This window comes from Ahaetulla prasina, chromosome 1 (assembly GCF_028640845.1).
Source record: "Ahaetulla prasina isolate Xishuangbanna chromosome 1, ASM2864084v1, whole genome shotgun sequence".
NCBI lineage: Eukaryota > Metazoa > Chordata > Lepidosauria > Squamata > Colubridae > Ahaetulla > Ahaetulla prasina.
The window spans coordinates 3,097,415-3,121,051 of NC_080539.1; the positions used below are offsets into that span (position 1 = coordinate 3,097,415).

At 46.5% G+C, this 23,637-nt stretch overlaps 1 protein-coding gene across 2 annotated transcripts in view; it reads left to right on the forward strand.

Moving 5' to 3' along the window:
* The window catches only part of ABR (ABR activator of RhoGEF and GTPase), a 152,509-nt gene that overhangs the window by 24,229 nt on the left and 104,643 nt on the right, over positions 1 to 23,637 (forward strand). The window contains exons 1-2 of one of the 2 annotated variants that reach the window (XM_058163986.1): positions 13,784 to 14,419; positions 20,204 to 20,308. In XM_058163986.1, coding sequence (XP_058019969.1) covers positions 14,300 to 14,419; positions 20,204 to 20,308 — 225 coding nt within the window. In that variant the 5' untranslated portion in view covers positions 13,784 to 14,299. Of the gene's footprint in view, positions 1 to 13,783; positions 14,420 to 20,203; positions 20,309 to 23,637 lie in introns of those variants that run through there. The other variant, XM_058163985.1, reaches the window with a different exon arrangement.

The following is a 23,637-nucleotide window of genomic DNA, read 5'->3' on the forward strand; positions in this document are numbered from 1 at the left end:
CAGAAACACAGCGATATAGGGTGGGGTTGCACGTGGGCGGGGTGCAGATTAATTTAAATTTGATTTAAAATTTAAATTATAACTTTTAAATTTTGATTTAATTTTTTTTTTTTAAAAAAATGGAGCTGAGTTGTGGACTTTTAAAGTTTTAAAGGCCTTGGAGAAAAGATAGGCTCAATCTTCTCCAGAAGATAGGCTCAAGTTACAGAAAGATCTTGACAGACTTGAACATTGGGCGCTATCTAATAAAATGAAATTCAACAGTGAAAAAAGTAAGGTTCTACATTTAGGCCAAAAAAACAAAATGCACCAGTACCGTATATGTGGTACCTTGCTCAATAGTAGTACCTGTGAGAGGGATCTTGGAGTCCTAGTGGATAACCATTTAGATATGAGCCAGCAGTGTGCAGCAGCTGTTAAAAAAGCCAACACAGTTCTGGGCTGCATAAACAGAGGGATAGAATCAAGATCACGTGAAGTGTTAGTACCACTTTATAATGCCTTGGTAAGGCCACACTTGGAATATTGCATCCAGTTTTGGTCGCCACGATGTAAAAAAGATGTTGAGACTCTAGAAAGAGTGCAGAGAAGAGCAACAAAGATGATTAGGGGACTGGAGGATAAAACATATGAAGAACGGTTGCAGGAACTGGGTATGTCTAGTTTAATGAAAAGAAGGACTAGGGGAGACAGGATAGCTGTGTTCCAGTATCTCAGGGGCTGCCACAAAGAAGAGGGAGTCAAGCTATTTTCCAAAGCACCTGAGGGTAGAACAAGAAGCAATGGGTGGAAACTGATCAAAGAAAGAAGCAACTTAGAACTAAGGAGAAATTTCCTGACAGTTAGAACAATTAATAAGTGGAACGACTTGCCTGCAAAAGTTGTGAATGCTCCAACACTGGAAATTTTTAAGAAAATGTTGGATAACCATCTGACTGAGATGGTGTAGGGTTTCCTGCCTGGGCAGGGGGTTGGACTAGAAGGCCTCCAAGGTCCCTTCCAACTCTGATGTTATGTTATGTTATGTAAAATGAGAGAATGAGGTCTCTGTTTTCTTGGAGGGGTTTCGTCGTCCTTTGGTGGTCTCAGCCATGTGTGACGAAAACAACTGTCGATTTCACATAGCAGGTTAATGTCTTCCCGTTCGGCTTCTGACAAGCACAATCAATGGCAAAACCCATAAGGAAGGTCTCAGCTTATGGTCACTTGACAGTCGCTTAACAGCCGCAGTGATTCGCTTAATGACCGTGCCCAAAAAGGCAAAATCAGATGTAAGTGTGGTAACCTGCTTAAAGACTACACTGCTTAACAATAGATTTTCAGTCCCAATTTATTTTATTTGTATTTTTCAGGTAAAATCCTCAACGTACGACCACAACTGAGCCCAAAATATATGTTGCTAAGTGAGATATTTGTTCAGGGAGTTTTATCCCTTTTTAACGACCTTTTTTTTTTTTTGGGCCAGTGTTGTTAAGGGAATCGTTATAGCTGTGAAGTTAGTCACACGGTTTATTAAGTGAATCTGGCTTCCCCCTTGGCTTTGCTTGTCGGAAGGTCGCAAAAGGGGATCACATGAACCCCAGGAACACTGCGACCGTCATTAAATAAGACGCCAGCTGCCAAGCATCCGGATTTTGATTACGTGACCATTGTGACTCTCCAACGGTCGTAAGTGTGAAAAAACGGTCATAAGCCCCTTTTTCCCCCCATTTATTTATTTATTTATTCGATTTTTATACCGCCCTTCTCCCGAAGGACTCAGGGTGGTTCACAGCCAAATAAAAAGCGCAATATATAAATTAAAACAAGACTAAAACAAACATATTACAGAATGGCCAAAAATTTAAAAAAATTAAAACATTTAAAATAGTTTAAAAAACCCAAAAAATATAAATAACCCCAGATTAAAATTTAATTATGCCAGTCCCGCTTGAATAAATAGATGTGTTTTCAGCTCACGGCGAAAAGTCCGAAGATCAGGCACTTGACGTAAACCAGGGGGAAGTTCGTTCCAAAGCGTAGGAGCTCCCACAGAGAAGGCCCTCCCCCTGGGGGCCGCCAGCCGACATTGTCTGGCGGACGGCACCCTGAGAAGACCCTCTCTGTGGGAGCGTACGGGTCGGTGGGAGGCATAGGGTAACAGCAGGCGGTCCCGTAAGTACCCAGGCCCTAAGCCATTGAGCGCTTTTTAAGGTGGTGACCAAAATCTTAAAGCGCACCCGAAAGACCACAGGAAGCCAGTGCAAGCCGCGCAGGATTGGTGTTACATGGGAGCAACGAGTTGCTCCCACTATTACCTGCGCAACTGCATTCTGGACTAGCTGCAGCCTCCGGGTGCACTTCAAGGGCAGCCCCATGTAGAGAGCATTGCAATAATCCAAACGGGAAGTGACAAGAGCATGAGTGACCGTGCATAAGGCATCCCGGTCAAGGAAGGGGCGCAACTGGCGAACCAAGCGTACTTGGTAAAAAGCCCTCTTGGAGACGGCCGCCAGGTGATTGTCAAATGACAGCCGCCCATCCAAGAGGACGCCCAAGTTGCGCACCCTTTCCATTGGGGCCAATAACTCGCCCCCCACAGTCAGCCGCGGCTGCAGCTGGCTGTACCGGGGTGCCGGCATCCACAGCCACTCCGTCTTGGAGGGATTGAGCTTGAGTCTGTTTCTCCCCATCCAGACCCGTACAGCTTCCAGACACCGGGACAGCACTTTGACAGCTTCGTTGGGGTGGTCTGGGGTGGAGAAGTACAGCTGTGTATCGTCAGCGTACAGATGGTAACTCACCCCGAAACCACTAATGACCTCACCCAGGGGCTTCATGTAGATGTTGAACAGGAGGGTCGAGAGAATCAACCCCTGAGGCACCCCACAAGTAAGGCGACTCACAGTCGACCTCTGCCCCCCTGTCAACACCGTCTGCGACTGGTTGGAGAGATAGGAGGAGAACCACTGATAAACGGTGCCTCCCACTCCCAAGCTCCCCAACCGGTGCAGCAAGATACCATGGTCGATGGTATCAAAGGCCGCTGAGAGGTCTAATAGGACCAGGGCAGAGGAACAACCTCTATCCCTGGCCCTCCAGAGATCATCCACCAACGCGACCAAAGCTGTCTCCATACTATGTCCGGACCGGAAGCCGGAATGGAACGGGTCTAGATAGACGGCTTCATCCAGGTACTGGGGAAGCTGCCATGCAACCACACTCTCTACAACCTTCGCCACAAAGCGAAGGTTGGAGACTGGACGATAATTTCCCAAAATAGCTGGGTCCAGGGAAGGCTTCTTGAGGAGGGGTCTCACCACCGCCTCTTTCAAGGCAGCGGGGAAAACCCCCTCCAACAATGAAGCATTTATAATTCCCTGGAGCCAGCCTCGTGTCACTTCCTGAGTAGCCAGCACCAGCCAGGAAGGACACGGGTCCACTAAACATGTGGTTGCATGCAACCTCCCCAGCAACCTGTCCACGTCCTCGAGAGCCACAGACTCATCCCAAACAATCTCAACAAGACGTGTCTCCGTCATCCCACTTGGATCATCGCAATTTTGGTCTAAGCTATCCCAAAGCTGAACGATTTTATCGTATAGATAACTGTTAAACTCCTCAGCACGTCCCTGCAGGGGGTCATCCCGCCCCTCCTGGTGAAGGAGAGAGTGGGTCACCCAAAACAGGGCGGTTATCTGCCGATGCAATGAGGGTGGAAACGTAGGAACGTTTCGCCTCCCTCATTGCCACTAGGTAGGTCTTAGTAAAAGATCTCACTAGTGTCCGATCAGCCTCGGAACGGCTAGACCTCCAGGTGCTCTCTAGGCGTCTTCTCCGGCGTTTCATCTCTCTCAGCTCCTCAGAGAACCAAGGAGCCAATTGAGATCTACGCCGGGTCAGAGGCCGCAAAGGCACGACACGGTCCAAAGCCCCAGTCGCGGCCTGTTCCCGGGCCGCAACTAGTTCTTCAGTCGTGCCGTGGGCAAGATCCTCAGGGAACAGCCCAAGCTCCGTCAGGAACCTCTCGGGGTCCATCAGGCGTCTGGGATGGAACCAACGCATTGGCTCCGTCTCCCTGCGGTGGTGAGCGGCGGTCCGAAAGTCTAGGCGAAGGAGCAAATGATCCGACCATGACACCGGTTCCGTCACTAAATCTCCTAATTCCAGATCATTAATCCACTGCCCAGAGATATAAATCAGATCTAGAGTGCCTCCCCCAATGTGTGTAGGGCCATCAGTTACTTGAATCAGGTCCATGGCCGTCATGGAGGCCATGAACTCCTGAGCTACCGTCGATGACAAGCCGGCCGATGGCAAGTTGAAATCCCCCATGACTAAAAGTCTGGGGATCTCAACCGCCATCCCGGCAAGCACCTCTAGTAGCTCAGGCAGGGCTGTAGTCACGCAGCAAGGAGCCAGGTACGCGATCAACAGGCCCATCTGATTCCTATGGCCCCACTTCACAAGGAGGGATTCACAGCCAGCTATCTGAGGCACAGCGGACTCCCTCGGCTCTAGACTTTCTTTAATCACAACCGCCACCCCCCCACCCCTACCTTGGGCCCTCGGCTGATGGAATGCACGGAAACCTGGAGGGCACAGTTCAACCAGAGGTACACCCCCCTCTGTGCCCAACCAGGTCTCCGTAATGCCCATAAAGTCCGCGGACTCCCTCTGAATGAGATCGCAAATCAATGGAGTTTTATTAACCACGGACCGGGCATTGCACAACATCAGTCGAAGACCCAAGCTCTGAGGATCCTGACCATCCGGGGAACGAGTAAGGACTGAGGGGCCGGAGCACGTGATCGCTTTTAAACATCGAACACGTGCTCCCAGAGAGCGATACGGCCCCTTGCCTCCGCCATATCTGCCTCTCCCACTTACCGTACCGATGGAATAACAATCTACGCTCTGAATACCCCCCTCTGAATACCCCCTGAATTGTTTCATAGTTCCCATCACCAATCTCTTTCCACTTATGACTGTATGACTATAACTTGTTGCTGGCAATCCTTATGATTTATATTGATATATTGATCATCAATTGTGTTGTAAATGTTGTACCTTGATGAACGTATCTTTTCTTTTATGTACACTGAGAGCATATGCACCAAGACAAATTCCTTGTGTGTCCAATCACACTTGGCCAATAAAAATTCTATTCTATTCTATTCTATTCTATTCTCCCCCCCTGTCTTCGGACCAGATGAAGTAGTGCCGTGAGCAAACGCTGGGACTGGACATACCCTCCCCGACGGGCCACTCCCCCTACCCGTCACTCCCCTCCCCCCCTTTAAAAATCCCTTATTTAAAAACCTATTAAAAAACCCCCAAAGGTTCTTCTTCGATGCATGCCATCTCTCTGGGTCCCAAAACCCTTCATTGAGGTAGGCCCTCGATAACGTAGAGGGCCATTTCTGCGAGGCGGGGGCACCTCGCAGGCAACGGAGTTCCAATGAAGAATATCTCATATCTCAATCTCATATCGGGCCCAGAAAGAGTTCGTCCAATGTCACTGATGATGGTACAGCACTGGTGATGTTACATCAGTCATGTTAAGGGCCAAAAAACGTGGAGCCCACAGATGATAAAGATGATAAGACAAGATAACTGCTCTCAAGGAATCCTTGGGCACCATCACATCCGCAGGCCACCAAGGCGGAAATAGCCAGTCTGATAACCGTCTCAGCAGATCCAGATGAAATCCTCCACTCCATGGGGCCCATAGGGATCCCGGCGGGATGCTAACCTCCGTTGCTTAAGCCAATGTTAAACCGGGATTCCTGAATTAAGTTGTTAGGGTCCAGTTTTTTCAGTGACGTCATTATGAACGGTCACTAAACGAACTGTTGTAAGTCGAGGACTACTTCAGAGACTGGCAGTTGTGGTTGTAAGTTGAGAAGTGATTTGCTGCGTGAGAAACTCACCGTTATTTTTTCCCCCAAAATAGTTTGTAGTTAACACAGGCTGCCCAGTGACTTGCTTAATAAATTACCTTTTGGCCTCCTTACCTTTTTTTGCAAAGGGAAAGAGGAATTTCTTCACCCAGAAAAGTTGTGTTTGTGTGTTGTTGTTGTTGTTTTTGCAAAGTTTGCTAATCCTCCATTGGGTGGCCCCCTATCCTCTTTGATCTGGGCTAGCCGCGCCATCTGGTGGCCGGAGCATGCTACTGCGCTTCCTTCAACGGCTCACATGTTACTCAGACTTCCTTATTTAAAAATAAACTTTTAACTGGAGGAAGTTAAGTTGGTTGGACCTTGGTGGTAGGAAGGTGAAGAGCAGAGCGGCAGCAGGGGAGGGGCTGCCAATCAGGACTGCATTTTTTGCAAGGAGGCAAGACCCTCCCCGCCCCCCAATGTGGAAATTCCTTGTTTTGCAATGTTAAATTTAATTTTTAATTAAATTAAGTCTCTTTTTAAGCAACCGGTCGGATTCATTTTAGTTTCTAATTTCTTTAATGGCTGTTTGAGTCACACTTGGCTTAGAGTATGTATATATAGTATACTATATATTTATATATATATATATATAATATATAGAATAGAATAGAATAGAATAGAATAGAATAGAATAGAATAGAATAGAATTTTATTGGCCAAGTGTGATTGGACACACAAGGAATTTGTCTTGGTGCATATGCTCTCAGTGTACATAAAAGAAAAGATACGTTCATCAAGGTACAACATTTACAACACAATTGATGATCAATATATCAATATAAATCATAAGGATTGCCAGCAACAAGTTATAGTCATACAGTCATAAGTGGAAAGAGATTGGTGATGGGAACTGTGAAACGATTAATAGTAGTGCAGATTCAGTAAATAGTCTGACAGTGTTGAGGGAATTATTTGTTTAGCAGAGTGATGGCCTTCGGGAAAAAACTGTTCTTGTGTCTAGTTGTTCTGGTGTGCAGTGCTCTATAGCGTCGTTTTGAGGGTAGGAGTTGAAACAGTTTATGTCCAGGATGCGAGGGATCTGCAAATTATATAATATAATAATATAATATAATATATATATTATATAGTATATTTGTTTTCTGAGGTTTTCACGGGTGTTTGTATATAGGTCTTTGGTTGTTCGGGTTTTCTCCCGTGTAAAATTGGAAGTGTCTTGGCGACGTTTCGACGAAGTCTCATTCGTCATCTTCAGGCTTCAACCGTTAGCTTCTGGGGCATTGCTCCCAGAAGCACGAAGCTGAAGCCTGAAGATGACGAATGAGACTTCGTCGAAACGTCGCCAAGACACTTCCAATTTTACACGGGAGAAAACCCGAACAACCAAAGACCTATATATAGTATATGTTTATATACTATATAATCTTTTTGTATGATGCCTACATATATTGTTGTGACAAATAAAAATAAATAAAAAATAAATAAATAGAGTAGATTTTCCAGCCTTGGCAATTTTAAGATGAGTGGACTTCAACTCCCAGAATTCCCTAGCCACCAGTATGACTGCTGGGGAATTCTGGGAGTGGAAGTTCACCCCTCTTAAAGCAGGCTGGCTGGGGAATTCTGGGAGCGGAAGGCCACCCCTCTTAAAGCATGCTGGCTGGGGGATTCTGGGAGTGGAAGTCCTCCCCTCTTAAAGCAGGCTGGCTGGAGGATTTTGGGAGTGGAAGTCCTCCCCTCTTAAAGCATGCAGGCTGGGGGATTCTGGGAGTGGAAGTCCACCCATCTTAAAGCAGGCTGGCTGGGGGATTCTGGGAATTGAAGTCCACCCACCTTAAAGTCACAAAGTTCCACAAACACTGGCCTAAACATAGTCCTTGACTTACAACCATTTGTTTAGCACCTGTTAAAAGTTACAGTGGCAGTGAAACAGGTGAATTGCATCCGGTCCTCATAGTTACGACCGTTGCAGTATCCCCCACAGTGACGTGATCAGAATTTGGCTGCTTGGCAACAGGCATGTGTTTCCAATGGTTGCAGCATCCCGGGATCACGGGATCTCCATTTGTGACCTTCCCAGGGGGCTTCGGATAAGCAATGGCGGAAGCCAGATCCACTTAACGGCCAGTGGAATTCACCGAACAACTGCAGTTATTCGCTTAACAACCGTGGGACACAAGATGGTAAAATTAACACTCGCTTCCTTAGCAAGAGAAATTCCGGTTCCCATCGTGGACACGCGAGTCAAAGATTAGGGGTCTCCAGCCAATTTAATAAATAAAGAAATAGGATTGTCTGTATGGACTTCAACTCCCAGAATCCTCAGCCGTGTTTATGCCGGCTGGGGAATTCTGGGTCCTGAAGTTCACCCATCAGGAAGTGGCGGAAATTGGGAAAGCGACTTCCTCTTTTGAACGGGGTTTATTTGGTCTGTCTGAAATATTTGCCAATCAGCGGGTTTCTACCTTCCTGTCTCTCCGCTAATATTCTGAAAGTCGGTTCCTTCCAAGTTTCTCTCAGCAAAAGAAGGCATCCGTTTTTCTGCCTCGTTTTGCGGGTCGTTGAGAATTTCTTCTCAATTTTTCTGCAGATTTTGTTGTCAGCAACAGATTTTGTTGCATCTTTCTGCAGATTTTGCTGTCAACAATAGAAAATAGCAATAGCAGTTAGACCTATGTAGGTAATCCTGTACTTACAACCGTGGCAGAGGCCAAAATTTACGTCGCTAAGTGAGACAGTGGCTAATTGTGAATTTTGCCCCTCGTTACGACCTTTCTACACAGTTGCTAAACGAATCACGGCAGCTGTTAAGTTAGTCATACGGTTGTTAAGTGAATCTGGCTCGGTTGCAGAAGGGAGTTGCGTGACCGCGGGAACACTGCGACCGTCATATATACGAGTCAGTTGCCAAGCGTCTGAATTTTGATCACGGGGCCACGGGGATGTTGCAACGGTCGTAAGTGCGAAAAACAGTCATAATTCTCTTTACTGGCCCAAACTGCCTGGGCGTTAGGCAGCTTATTGGTAAAGTTATTATTTTATTTATTTATCGAATTTATATGCCTCCCATCTCAGCTACAGGCATCTGTAGACGGCTTACCCCAGAATAAAAACAACAGGGCAAAACTTTAAAATATTACGATCGTAAATATGAACATTAAAATTAATATTAAAATGAATGGAGATGACAAGGAAAATAAGCCTATGCAAAATGATATGGAAATGATATTATGATAAATTATATGGAAATATAATATAATTTAAATAATAATTTATCATAAGTAATCCTATGTGTTTATATATCATTATAAATATTAATATGAATTACTGTAATATTATTTATTCATAGTAAATAATATTTTATTTATGTATAAAAGAGATATCAGCCGCCTAGAATCACCCCAAACAGCAACATTAGGTAGTATACAAATTTAATAAGTAAGTATAAGAATTTCCCCTAAGTGACAATCTCACTAACATTTAAAAATTTTAAAACAATATAAAATCCCACCGTATTTTGATCAAATTCGGTGACTTGACTCACAACGGTGGTAAAAATGATTGTAAAATCAGATCCGGTCACTTATGGACTCAATGTACAACTGCAATGACTTAGGACAGAAATTATAGACCTAATTATAGACCTAAAGTTGCTAGCCCTCATGGCTGCATACAGAAAACCCTGCTGAGTCCCAAATACAAACGAATTCCTGTGGTTTTTGAATGCAATGTGTTAAACAAAACCAGACTTTTCTTTGAGGTTGTGAAGTGGAGGTGTGATTGCAAGAACATTATTGTACAACAACCCTGTTAGGTCAGTCACGGTGGGAACAACTGAGCCAGTGAGGCAATCGTAGGGCTCAAACTTGGTTTGAGTTTTTCTTTCTTGAGGTCTGGAGCCTTTGTTGGCTGAGTGTGAATTCCATCTATTCATCCCGCTAAAATGGGAAGCAAAAAGTAGCATTGTGTTTTTTAATGTACGTCGCCCTGAGTCTTCGGAGAAGGGTGGAATATAAATGTAAATAAAAAATAAAATAAAAAATTATAATAAAATAATTGCGTGGCTGGGCTGCGTGTTGAAATATATGGTTGTCCTTGACTTAACAACAGTTCATTTAGAGTCTGTTCAATGTTACAATGGTGGCGGAAAAAGTGACTCATGCTCATTTTTCACACTTACGACCGTCGCAGCGTCCCCATGGCCGTGTGATCCAAATTCAGACACTTGGCAGCTGCATGACGGTCGCAGTGTTCCCGGGGGGATCAGCTGATCCTCTTTTGTGACCGTCTGAGCAGCAAAGTCAAACGGGGAAAGCCGGATTCACTTAACAACCGTGTGGCTAATTTAACCACGGCGGCCATTTGCTGAATAATCGTCGTCGCAAAATGGGGCGTAACCCGGTTAACGACTGCTTCGCCGGGCCGCGGAAATTTGGCACTCCGCTGTGGTCGTAAGTCGAGGACCGTTCTGAACGGGGAGTGAAGATAAAATGTGTTTTCCCCCCTTGTGCGTCTCTCTTTTTTAAGCAAGACGGTGCCTGGTGCAAATTTTGTGGCTTTCGATTCATGCTTGTATTGCTGTGTATAAAGCAACAGTCATAGGCTGGGGCCTTTTTTTGGGGTTGTGAGTTGTGTATGGCTTATTTGTGACCCCCCTGCCCCCTCGCTTGTTTGGGGCTGGTGTATTCCCCACAGAGGTTACTACAGTCCTTAGGGAAGGTGTAAAAGAGACGCACACTTTGGCACGTACAAACCACACACATGCAAAAATAGAAGTGGGTTTTGCATCCGGCGCCTTTTTCTGCTCTGGGGCTGAATTCGTCACTGGTGCCGCAGAACTGTTAGATTCAGGTAGTCCTCGACTTACAGATGTGCGTCCCAAATTTCCGTCGCTAAGGGAGACGGTCGTTAAGTGAGCTTTGCCCGATTTAACGACCTTTCTTGCCACCGTTGTTAAGTGAATCACGGCAGTTGTTAAGTGAATAGCACGGTGGTTAAGCCAATCCGGCTTCCGTGTTGACTTGGCTGGTCGGAAGGTTTGCCAGAGGGGATCACGTGACCCCGGGAACAGTGCGGCCGTCGTAAATGGGAGTCACTTGCCAAGGAATTTTGATCTCGTGAATGTGGGAATGCTGCAGAGGTCGTAAGTGCGAAAAATGGCCACGAGTCACTTTTTTCAGGGGCGTTGTAACTTTGAATGGTCACTAAATGAATTGTTGCAGAGCGAGGAGAAATCTGTGTTACTCAAAGTTTGCCTGTTTTGTCAAAAAAGCTGGTAAAAATATTTTTGTGGGTCTCAAGAGCGATGTGACTTTTAACACTAAGTGTGACTTTTAGTGACTTTTAACACTTAAAAAAAAAACCCTTCCACAACAGCCATCCAGGAGAAATGGACTGATGGCCCATCTATGTACTACTAAAACTCTCGTTCTTGCGACTTTTAATTGCATTAAATAAATGCAAAAACTGTGCATTAGAGGGCAGCAGTTTTTGAACCCAGGCCCCGCCTCAAATGGGCTGACTCAGAGAATAGGTCCACTATCTGGGACGCAGGAATTCCCTGGGGAATGAAAATGTGGGAATGTTGTGGTTGCTTCCGGGCTGCTGGTTGCCATTGGGGTCATGTGATCTGTATTGTCAATATTTTGTGACAGTTTCCCAGCCAGTCTAGCAATCCCTTGCTCCTCCAGTACCCACATCAGCCAACCACTTAGGGAAGAGGAGGGGAGGGGAGGGTAAGGAAGTAGGGTGGAAGGAAGGAAGGAAGTTTACGAGAGAGAGAACAATTAGGAAAAGGAAGGAAGGAAGATGAGAAAGGAAAAAAGAAGAGGGGAGGGAGGGAGGAAGGAAGGAAGGAAGGAAAGATAGGAAAGTAAAAAGGGAGGGAGGGAGGAAGGAAAGAAGATGAAGGAAAAAGGGAAAAGGGAAAAGGAGAGGGAGGGGGGAAAGAAGGAGGTTTAGAATGGGGAGGAGGGGAAAGAAGGAGGTTAAGAGAGAAGAATGATTAAGAAAACCTAGGCAGGAAGGAAGATCAGAAAGGAAAATGAAGAGAGGAGGGAGGGAGGAAGATAGGAAGGAAGGAAGTTTAGGAGAGAAAGAATGATTAGGAAAAGGAAGGAAGGAAGATGAGAAAGGAAAAAAGAAGAGACGAGGGAAGGAGGGAGGAAGAAAGGAAGTTTTGGAGAGAAAGAAAGAACGATTAGAAGGAAAGAAGGAAGGAAGATGAGATTCTGTTTCTCTGCTTCAATAAGGAAGTAGCCCTGACTTAAAGCATACTGGTGGCAGTGAGTTCCCCAGGTCAATAATGTGCTGGGTGAGAGAGAGAGAGAGAGAGAGAGAGAGAGAGAGAGACTTCCACCCCCCCCACCCCACCCCCCACCCCGATCCCTTCGGGGAGCCCCTTTTTACCTTTCGCACTCCCTAACCCCTACTCCACTCCCAGACCCATCCGGAGTTCCTCCACCTATGATTCCCAGCCGGGACTTGGACATTGCACAGCCTGTTTTCGGGGGGTGGGTGGGTGAGTGAGTGGAGGGCTTCTCTTTTTCCTGGGCTGCCCAGATGCGCCTGTGACATCCCAGGGATTCCCCCTTCCTGGGGAGGGTGGCGGGCAGGGGGGTTTCCCCCCAGCCCTCCCCCCCTTGGCTCTTCTTCTCCTTCCAGCCCCCCCCCCCCGTTTTCAGAGCCAAGAGCCGTTCCTGCTCTGAGCCGCTAACCAGTGACTGTCGTAAAACGGGACAGCGTTTGCCGGGCTGGCAGCGAGCGCTCCCTTGGCCCCTCCTGCCTGGTTTTCCAAATGTGGGGGGGGGGTCACTCCAACAGGGGCGTCATCATTCCACTCTCCCACAAAGTGGTGGGGGGCTTTGCTCCCCTCCCTCTCTTCCTCCTCCTCCTCCTCCTCCTCCCCCATCTTGTTCTTCTTCTTCTCACCCTCTCTTTCTCCTTCTCTTCCCCCTCCTCCTTCCTTTTCTTTCTCCTCCTCCCCTCCTCTTTCTCCTTTTTCTTCCTCCTCTTCTTCCTCCTTCTCCTTTTCTCCTCTTCTTCCTCCTTCTCCTTTTCTCCCTCTTCTTCCTTCCTCCTCTTCCACTTCTTCCTTCTTCCTCCTCCTCCCCATATCCTCATCTTTCTCCTTTTTCTCTTCCTCTCTTCCTTTTCTTCCTCCTCCTCTTCCTCCTTTTCCATCTCTTTGTCTTCTTCCTCTTCCTCCGCCTCCTCCCCATCCTCATCTTTCTCCTTCGTCCTCCCCCCTCTCCTCTTCCACTTTGTCCTCCTCCTTCCCTTCCTCTTCCTCTTCTTCCTTCTTCCTCCTCCTTCTCCTCTTCCTCTTCCTCGTCCACTTCCTCTTCTTCCTTCATCCTCATCTCTTCTTCCTCTTGCCGCTCCTCCTCCTCGTCTTTCTCATTCGTCCTCCTCCCCTCTCCTCTTCCTTTTTCTTCTTTTCCTTCTCCCTCTTCTTCCTTCCTGCTCCTCCTTCCCTTCCTCCTCCTTTTTCTCCTCTTCCCTCTCCTCTTCATTTTCTTCATTTTTTCCCTTCATCTTCATTTTCTCCTTCCCTTCCTCCTCTTCCTCCTCCTCCTCCTGTTCAATTTCTTCCCCTTCTCCTCTTTCTTCTCCCTTGCTCCTCCTTCCCTTCCTCCTCCTCCTCCTTTTCTCCTCTTCCTCTCCTCTTCCATTCCTTCCTTCCTTCCTCCTCTTCCTCCTCCACTTTCTCTTCTTCCTTCCTCCTCCTTCCCTTTCTCTTCCTCCTTCTCCTCCTCCTTGTTCCTTCTCCTTCCCTTTCTCTTCCTCCTCCTCTTCCTCTTCCTCTTCTTCCTTCCTCCTCCTTCCCTTCCTCCTCCTCTCCTCCTCCTTTTTCTCCTCTTCCTTCTCCTCTTCTTCCTTCGTCCTCCTCCTTCCCTTCCTCTTCCTCCTTCTCCTCTTGCTCCTCCTTCCCTTCCTCCTCCTCTCCTCCTCCTCCTTTTTCTCTTCTTCCCTCTCTTCTTCCACTTCTTCCTTCCTCCTTCTCCTCGCCTTCATCTTCCTCCTCCTCCCCAGCCCAGGCTCCCCATTCCGGGGTCCTCCCCCGGGGGCTGCCCCTTCCCCCTGGGAGCCAGCAGGCGAGGCTGTGCCACTTCCTGTTGGGCTGGGCGAGAGCAGCGGAGGCGGCTGGCAGGGCAGGCGGGCGGAGGGGCAAGCAGGAAGAAAGTCTGCAAAGAGGGGGAGGGTCTCCCAGGCCCGCCTCCTTGACCCCCTCCACCCCCCCCACCCCTTCAAAAGCAGCCAGCCAGCCCAGCCGGCCGGAGGGCCCCCCCTTGCCCGCTTCGCTGGCGGCTGCCCAGCCATGGCCCCCTTCCCGGCCCGCTGGCATCGCCCGGCCGGCCGGGAGGGACCCCCCTGCGCCCCCTCCCCGAATTAGGGGACCCCGCTTGGCAGCCAGCATGGAGGAGGAAGAGGAGGAGGAGGAGGAGGAGGAGAAGGTCGCCTTGGGCTACTTAGACCGAGTCTTGCAAGAGGAGGAAGAAGGAGAAGAAGAAGAAGGAGGAGAGGGCACCGCGCAGGTGGGTACCGCAGGGGGGGCTCTGGGGAAAAGGGGAGGGGGGGGTCTTTGAGAGTCAGCCTTGGAGAGGGGGATGACTTCATCTCTTCCCCCCCCCACTCCCTAACCAGGAGGAAGGAGGAAGGGGTGGTCTGCCAAGGGGGCACAGGGTGGCACCGGCCGCCCCAGGTGGGAGTGGGTGAGGCTGGCATTTGAAAGGTGGAGGGTCTGCTCTGCTAGGGAGGGAATCCCTAGGGTGGGTGGGGGGTCCCCAGCTCCCTCCCCCCTCCCCTCCTTTGCTTCTCCAAGGGTCCTTTTGGAAGCCACTCTGTGCATGGGCAGAGGTCACCTTGGGAACCAGAACTGGACACGTGGAAATGTTGCCTTCTCCTCATCTTCCCCCCCCCCCCTACAAACTTCCAAAGAAAGTTTTTTAGACCAGGGGTCTCCAATCTTGGCCACTTTAAGCCTGGAGGACTTCAACTCCCACTTTTGTTAAACCTGGAAGTCCTCCAGGTTTAAAGTGGCCAAGGTTGGAGACCCCAGCTGGGGGATTCTGGGAGTTGAAGTCCTCCAGGTTTAAAGTGGCCAAGGTTGGAGACCCCGGCTGGGGGATTCTGGGAGTTGAAGTCCTCCAGGTTTAAAGTGGCCAAGGTTGGAGACCCCGGCTGGGGGATTCTGGGAGTTGAAGTCCTCCAGGTTTAAAGTGGCCAAGGTTGGAGACCCCGGCTGGGGGATTCTGGGAGTTGAAGTCCTCCAGGCTTAAAGTGGCCAAGGTTGGAGACCCCTGTTCTAGACATCCCCATTGTTGCCGTTGTCGTTGTGGTTGTTGTTGGTCTGGTACAAAGCCAGCCGCGTTTAAATTGCGTTGCTCCAACGAGGTTTAATTAAACTGGGAGCCAGTTTTTCATGAAACTGGGTTTATCGGTGGTCTGGGCCGTAGCAGGTTCTTACAAAGCGAGTTTGGGGAGAGCGGGGCGGGGGAGGACAGGGTTTGTGTTTTGTGTATTTAGGGGTGTGTGTATGTGTTGTGCGTGTGTGCGTGTGAGAAAAAGAGATCCGTGCCGTTTTCACTGGAAATCTTTATTTCCACTTCCCTGTTTTAGGAATTTAAAAAGTTGCATTCCGGGAATCGAACCGCCGATATCCTTTCAGTTTGAAATGAGCAAAGAAAAAAAAATAATATCCCTTTTTTTTTTTTTTTCTTGTGTAACTTCCTTTCGTCTCTCACCCTAACCTAACCCAAAAAAAGTTTTGGGCTTACAGAGGAAAAGGGAGTTTTGCATTAGGATCCTGCTGGGAACGGAACAGGGTGCCTCTGAGCATGGGTGGACTGCTTTCTTTCCTTCCTAAGAGTGTGGCGTGGCAAGGGCCCTCCAAAGGCATCTAGTCCCAACCTCGGATGACCCCCTCTTCTTTCCTATTCAATCGTGGCAACCTTTTGGAATGACCCCCTCAGTGGCGTAAGAAGCAAGTATGGGTAGTCCTCGATTTACGACGGCCGGGGGTCGTGCAGGTCATTAAGAAGGTCAGCAGGCCGCCGTTCCTGATTTGTTTTGTTTAGGAAATTTATCGGCCACCTCAAAGTAACTGATTTTATAACGTTTTTTTTACAGCGGTTGTTAAGTGAAAACCATGGCCGTTAAGCGAATCCATTGTCCACAGGGGGGGCGGTTTGGGCCAGAAATTGGAAGTAAAGATAGATAGAACTCAACGTACGACCACAATTGAGCCCAAAATTTATGCTAAATTTGTTAAGTGAGCTTGCTCTGTTTTACAACTTTTCTCGCCTTGTGTGTTAAGCGAATCCCTTGCAGGTCTTAAATTAGTAACATGGTCGTTGAGTGAATTTGGCTTCCCCATTGACTTTGCTTGTCAGAAAAGATCATGTGGCCCCCTGGGACATCTGTGACCGTCGTAAATGCGAGTCAGTTGTCAATCATCCAATTGTAAACCACGTGACCGTGGGAATGGTACAAAGGTCATAAGAGTGAAACGTGGTCAAAACTCCAGCTTTTTTTCAGGGCTGTTGTAACTTTGAACGGTCACTAAATGAACTGTTGTAAGTCGAGGACTACCTGTCAATGCCAGGTTTCAGCAAAAATAAATTGCATCATGTGACTGCCATTATGGCGGTTGTTAAGCAAACGCGGTCATTAAGTGAACCAATGTTTTGCTATGGGGCATTTTTGGTGACTATAGGAAGTAAATGCTGCAAAAAACATCATAAATTGTGGACAGTACAAATGGCTGCAAATGCACAATGGTTGTTGACGACACAAAATGAGATCACAGGACCACTGGAATTAACTTAAAATCCAAGTCATAAATACAGGTAGTCCTCGACTTACAACAATTCGTTTAGTGACTGTCCAAAGTTATATCGACATTAACAAAAGTGACTTAGGACTGTGTTTCGCACTTACGACCTCTGCAGCATCCCCAGGGTCACATGATCAAAATTCAAACGTTTGGCAAGTGACTCATACCTATGACGGTTGCAGTGTCCTGAGGTCACGTGACAACCCCCCCCACCCTTTTGCGACCTTCTGACCAGCTAAAATCCACGGACGAACCCGGATTCGCTTAACGACCGTATGGCTGACTTGATGACTGCAGCGATTTCACTTAATGACGTTGGCCAGGTAGGTCGTCAAAAGGAAGCAAAGCTCACGTCACAGCTGCCTTGCTTCGCCGCAGAAATTTTGGGCGCCCGTTGCGGTCGTAAGTCGAGGATTCCCTGCGCCTTTCTTTGGATCCGTCGTAACTTTGAACAGTTGCTAAAAGAACAGTCGTAATTCGAGGAACTACCCATTGGGAAACTGCGTTCGGATTTTTGACCCGTTGGCTTAGATAGTGGAAATGGAAGTAGAGGATAAAATGCCCCCCTATTTGCACCCATAGCAAGGCCTGGCCTGTGGTGGCTGTGTCTGTGCTGACTTGTTCCTGGGAATGTGCAGTTGGCGGGGGAAATTCGGATGCCAGGTGCCCGAGGCCCGCGTGGGAAGATGAAAAACAGCGAGCCAAGCCGTAGCAGATTCCACATTCTCGAATTCGGCTCTTCTGGATGGGGCGCAGATCAAAGAAAGTTGGGGGTTTCTGCTTCAAGTGACTTGCAACCTTAAGTTAACCAAGATGAGTTAAAAACACCCCAAGAACGGTTGCAGAATTGGGTCTGTCTAGTTCGAATGAAAATAAGGACTTTGGGTGATACGATAGCGGGGTTCTAATATTTGAAGGGCTGCCCCAAAGAAGATTTGGGGGTGAACCTATTCTCCAAACCAGCTAAAAGTAGGACAAGAAGCAACCGACGGAAACTCATCAAGGAGAGACGCAACCTAGAATTAAAGAGAAATTTGCTGGCAGTGAGAACAATTAACCAGTGGAACGGCTTGCCACCAGAAGTTGCGAATGCTCCAACACTGGAAGTTTTTAAGAAGGGATTGGACAGCCACTTGTCTAAACTAAGACCATTTCAATCAATCAATCAATCAATCCATCAGAATTAGAGCTGGAAGGGACCTTGGAGGTCTTCTAGTCCAGCCCCCTGCTCAAGCAGGAGACCCATTTCAATCAATCAGTCAATCAATCAGAGTTAGAGCTGGAAGGGACCTTGGAGGTCTTCTAGTCCAACCCACTGCTCAAGAGGGAGACATTTGCCGGTCCATTTGTAGCTTGCCACAAGTCACTTGACTGCAATTAATTTCTGCCAAAAATCCATTTTCTGCAAATATGACCCGTAGCGATCAATAGGTTTGCTTAACAACAGCACTGTTCGCTAAACGACCGTGGCGATTCATTTAACGACCACACACACGTACACAAATCACAAAAGCGGGGAAGACAAGGACTAGCTGTAAGTGCGGATCCCAGTCGTAAGTCACATTTTTGAGCGCTGTTGTAACTCTGAAGCGCCGTTAACCAAACGGTCCTAAGTCGAGGAGTGCCGGTAGTCCGCCTCTCTCCGGTGAATCGAGGCCGGACGTGAATTTGGCAAGGAAATAAATTGGAGCTTCAACAACCACCTACAAATTATGTACAAAGCCCAGGCCGAATAAATTATACCTTTTCTTTTCAAAGGGTGTGACACACAAAGCTGGGAATTAAACTTTTTGTCGTCCGGTGCCGCAAAGACACAATTGCATTTGGCTCCCGACATCTGCCCGATTTAAAAGCCACCTGCTGGAGGTGAAATTTGAACCCAAGGCTTTCCCAGCTTACAATGTCCCTGTCTTCCTTCTGGGCCTCACCCACCTACGCGGACGGTACAAAGGAAACCGGATCTGACCCAAAGAATCCGGGTCTACAGGTAGTCCTCAAACTTACGACCACCAGGGAAACCAACATCTCTGTTGCTAAGTGAGACTCTCGTTCAGTGAGTTTTTGCTGCTTCTCTTTCCACGGCTCCGGTTGATAAGTGAATCACCAGGTTGTTAAGTGAACCCGGCTTCCCCCATTGGCTTGGCTTGTAACCCCAGTTGAATTCTCTTCCCTTCCAGCTCTATTCTGATAGAATAGAATAGAATAGAATAGAATAGAATTTTTTATTGGGCAAGTGTGATTGGACACACAAGGAATTTGTCTTGGTGCATATGCTCTCAGTGTACATAAAAGAAAAGATCCGTTCAGAATAGAATAGAATAGAATTGAATTGAATTTTTATTGGCCAAGTGTGATTGGACACACAAGGAATTTGTCTTGGTGCATATGCTCTCAGTGTACATAAAAGAAAAGATCCGTTCAGAATAGAATAGAATTGAATTGAATTTTTATTGGCCAAGTGTGATTGGACACACAAGGAATTTGTCTTGGTGCATATGCTCTCAGTGTACATAAAAGAAAAGATCCGTTCAGAATAGAATAGAATAGAATTGAATTGAATTTTTATTGGCCAAGTGTGATTGGACACACAAGGAATTTGTCTTGGTGCATATGCTCTCAGTGTACATAAAAGAAAAGATACTTTCCTCAAGGTACAACACTTACAACACTTAATGATGGTCATAGGGTACAAATTCAATAATATCATTAAGTCATAGGCTACAAAAGAGAAGAGAAAAATAGAATAGACTAGAATAGCAATTAGAATAGAATGGAATGGAATAGAATAGAATAGAATAGAATAGAATAGAATAGAATAGAATAGAATAGAATAGAATAGAATAGAATAGAATTTTTTATTGGCCAAGTGTGATTGGACACACAAGGAATTTGTCTTGGTGCATATGCTCTCAGTGTACATAAAAGAAAAGATACCTTCATCAAGGTACAACATTTACAACACAATTGATGATCAATATATCAATGTAAATCATAAGGATTGATGATTGATTGATTGAATTGAGTCTCCTGCTTGAGCAGGGGGCTGGACTAGAAGACCTTTAAGGTCCCTTTCCAGCTCTATTCTGATTGAAATTGAAACGCTGAGACGTTGACGGGGAAAAAGGAGGCGACTAGTCGTTTAAACAAGAGACGGGTTTGCGAGAACAAAAAGATCGTGGCACATAAATATAGGCAGTCCTCAACTTACAACCGCAATTGAGCCACCCTGGGACGGTCCCCGTTTCTGCGACCTCCCGACAAGCAAAGCCAATGGGGGAGCCAGATTCACTTACCGACGTTACGACTAAGTGCGGCGAATCATTGAACGAAGAACAAACAAACCGTCAAACCGGGCAAAACTCAACTTGGCAACCTTCTCGCTTAGCACGGGGAAATTAGGGGCTTAATTGTGGTCGCAAGTCGAGGGTCTCCCCGAGGGGTCCGGGACCCTTTTAACTTTGCCCTAACTCTCTCCCTTCTGCAGGAGGAACCGGATCCCGGGAAAGGCGTGGAGATGCGGAAGTTGGTGCTAAAGGACTTCCTGGCCAGTGAGGAGATGTATATCAGCCAGCTGGAGGCGCTGTTGTTGGTGAGTGAGTGAGGATTAGAGGGGCAGAGAAACTGACTGGGTCTTGTTCTGTTCTGTGTTGTGTTATTTTGTTTCGTTTTTGGGTTTTGTGTTATTTTTGGGTTGTGTTGTGTTGTGTTGTTTTATTTTATTATTTTATTTTATTTTCATTATTTTATTTTACTTTACCTTATTACTTTATTTTACTTTATTCTATTTTAGCTTACTTTATTATTTTAGTTTATTGTTTTGTTTTATTTTAGTTTACTTTACTATTTTATTAGTTTAGTTTACTTTATTATTTTACTTTATTCTAGTTCACGGGTCTCCAACCTTGGCAACTTTAAGACTTGTGGACTTCAATTCCCAGAATTCCTCAGCCGGCTTTGCTGGGAGTTGAAGTCCACGAGTCTTAAAGTTGCCAAGGTTGGAGACCCCTGTTCTAGTTTAGTTTAGTTTATTTCTTGTTTTATTATTTTGTTTTATTTTATTTTACTATTTTATTTTATTGTTTTACTTTTTTTATTTTTTATTTTATTTTTATTTATTTATTAATTTTTTTATACCGCCCTTCTCCCGAAGGACTCAGGGCGGTGTACAGCCAGCGATAAAACAAAATATATACAATGAAAACAACATTTAAAACAAAGCAAATTATAAAGGCCGATAAATTAAAATTTAGATTTTAAAATTTTAAAATATTAATAAACCCCAAATTTAAAATTCTACATTATTATGCCAGTCCTGCTTGAATAAATAGGTGTGTTTTTAGCTCACGACGGAAGGTTCGAAGATCAGGCACTTGACGTAAGCCAGGGGGAAGTTCATTCCAGAGCATCGATGCTCCCACAGAGAAGGCCCTACCCCTGGGGGCCGCCAGCCGACACTGTTTGGCGGACGGCACCCTGAGGAGACCCTCTCTGTGAGAGCGTACGGGTCGGTGGGAGGCATAGGGTAACAGCAGGCGGTCTCGTAAGTACCCGGGTCCTAAGCCATGGAGCGCTTTAAAGGTGGTAACCAAAATCTTGAAGCGCACCCGAAAAACCACAGGAAGCCAGTGCAGGCTACGGAGCAGTGGTGTTACGTGGGAGCCACGAGCGGCTCCCATTACCACTCGCGCAGCCGCATTCTGGACTAACTGCAGCCTCCGGGTGCACCTCAAGGGCAGCCCCATGTAGAGAGCGTTGCAGTAATCCAACCTAGATGTAACCAGAGCATGAGTGACCGTGCATAAGGCATCCCGGTCAAGGAAGGGACGCAACTGGCGGACCAAGCGAGCTTGGTAAAAGGCCCTCCTGGAGACGGCCACCAGATGTTCATCAAAGGACAGCCGTCCATCCAGCCGTTCACTTTATTTTATTATTTTACTTCACTATTTTATTTTATTTTACTTTAGTTATTTCCGGTATTTTATTTACTTTATTATTTTATTTTATTTACTTTCACTTTATTTTATTATTTGTTTTATTTTATTATTTCATTTTATTTTAGTTTTAATTTTATTTAATTTTATAATAATAATAATAATAATAATAATAATAATAATAATAATAATAATAATAATAATAATAATAATAATAATAATAATAATAATATCAGAGTTGGAAGGGACCTTGGAGGCCTTCTAGTCCAACCCCCTGCCCAGGCAGGAAACCCTACACCATTTCAGACAAATGGCTATCCAACATTTTCTTAAAAATTTCCAGTCTTAGAGCATTTACAAGTTCTGCAACTTATTTATTCTTTACTTTTGTTATTCAACTACTATGAAAGTTGGAGAATTGCAGAATATCGTTTTACTTTTGGTGGGAGGGAAGGAAAATAAGGCCGGAGGAAGCAGAAGGACTTAAGGGCTACGGCTCTAAAAGGCATGAAATGTCAGTCATTTTGACAGCCGTGGGAACCGCCGTGGTTTCGTCACTCCTGACTGCCCTGGACTTTGAAGGGTTGCATGCAAGTCATGCGAACTGCTCAGAGTTTGTTCCCTAAATTGGATCCTTGCTGAAGAGGGGGGGGCCCTTTGAGTCTCTAGGCTGTAGATGGCCGCTGCCGGATCAGTGAGGCGACTTTTGTCTCCAAGAGAGAGAAAGAGACCCAAAGAAAGATCTTGTAGCAGGGAGTTCCGTAGGCCCCATTTTGCCAAAATGCTTAATCCACAGTGTCCTCTCTTCTTCTGCATCTGGATGGGTTTCTGGGGGTGGGGTGGGGTGGGCGGGAACGACGATCGCTCTTAGTTCCGGGTAGAGGGGGAATTTTCTAGAATTTTCCGGGCTCTTCCGACACACGTTTCTAAAACATGTGGTAGTTTGCAAAACTTATTTGTGTTTGCAATGGGATTTCCAGTTCCAGGGGTGGTGAGACATTCCTGGGGGGTTGCATGTTTGTATTAGTGGGCATCCACCAATTTGAGAGCCAGTTTGATCTCGTGGTTAAGGCACCAGGCTAGAAACCAGGAGGTGGTGAGTTCTAGTTCCGCCTTAGGCATGAAAGCTGGCTGGTTGACTTTGGGCCAATCACCAGGTGACAGTGAGTTCTAGTCCCAATTTAGGTATGAAAGCTGGCTGGGTGACTTTGGTGATGGTGTGTTCTACTTCCACCTTAGATATGACTTTGGGCCAATCACCAGGAGAAAGGGGAGTTCTAGTCTTGTCTTAGGGATCAAAGTTAATTAGGAGACTTTGAGGCAATCACCAGGCGATAGTGAGTTCTAGTCCTGTCTTAGGGATAAAAGTTAATTAAGAGACTTTGAGGCAATCACCAGGCGACAGTGAGTTCTAGTCCTGCCTTAGGGATCAAAGTTAATTAGGAGACTTTGAGGCAATCACCAGGCGACAGTGAGTTCTAGTCCTGCCTTAGGGATCAAAGTTAATTAAGAGACTTTGAGGCAATCACCAGGCGACAGTGAGTTCTAGTCCTGTCTTAGGGATAAAAGTTAATTAGGAGACTTTGAGGCAATCACCAGGCGACAGTGAGTTCTAGTCTGGGTTTAGGCATGAAAGCCTAAACTGGGTGACTTTGGGCCAGTTACTCTCTCTCTCTCTCAGCACAACCCACCTCACAGGGTTGTTGTGGGAAAAATAGGAGGAGGAAAGTGTGTTTGGATATATTTGCAACAGTATTCCTCAAACCTGACCACTTTTTGCTGGGGAATTCTGGGGATCCAAGCCCACCCATTTTAAAACGAGAAGCACAGGACTACAGCATCCATCTGCAGCCAGCACCTCTGTAATGGCTGAGGGGTGATGGGGATTGTTGTTCCCCCACTGTCAGAGTTGGTGTGGCAATGACTGACATAGCAGTGAAGGGTGTGTATATATATATATATATGTATATTATATCTGGAAAGTTCT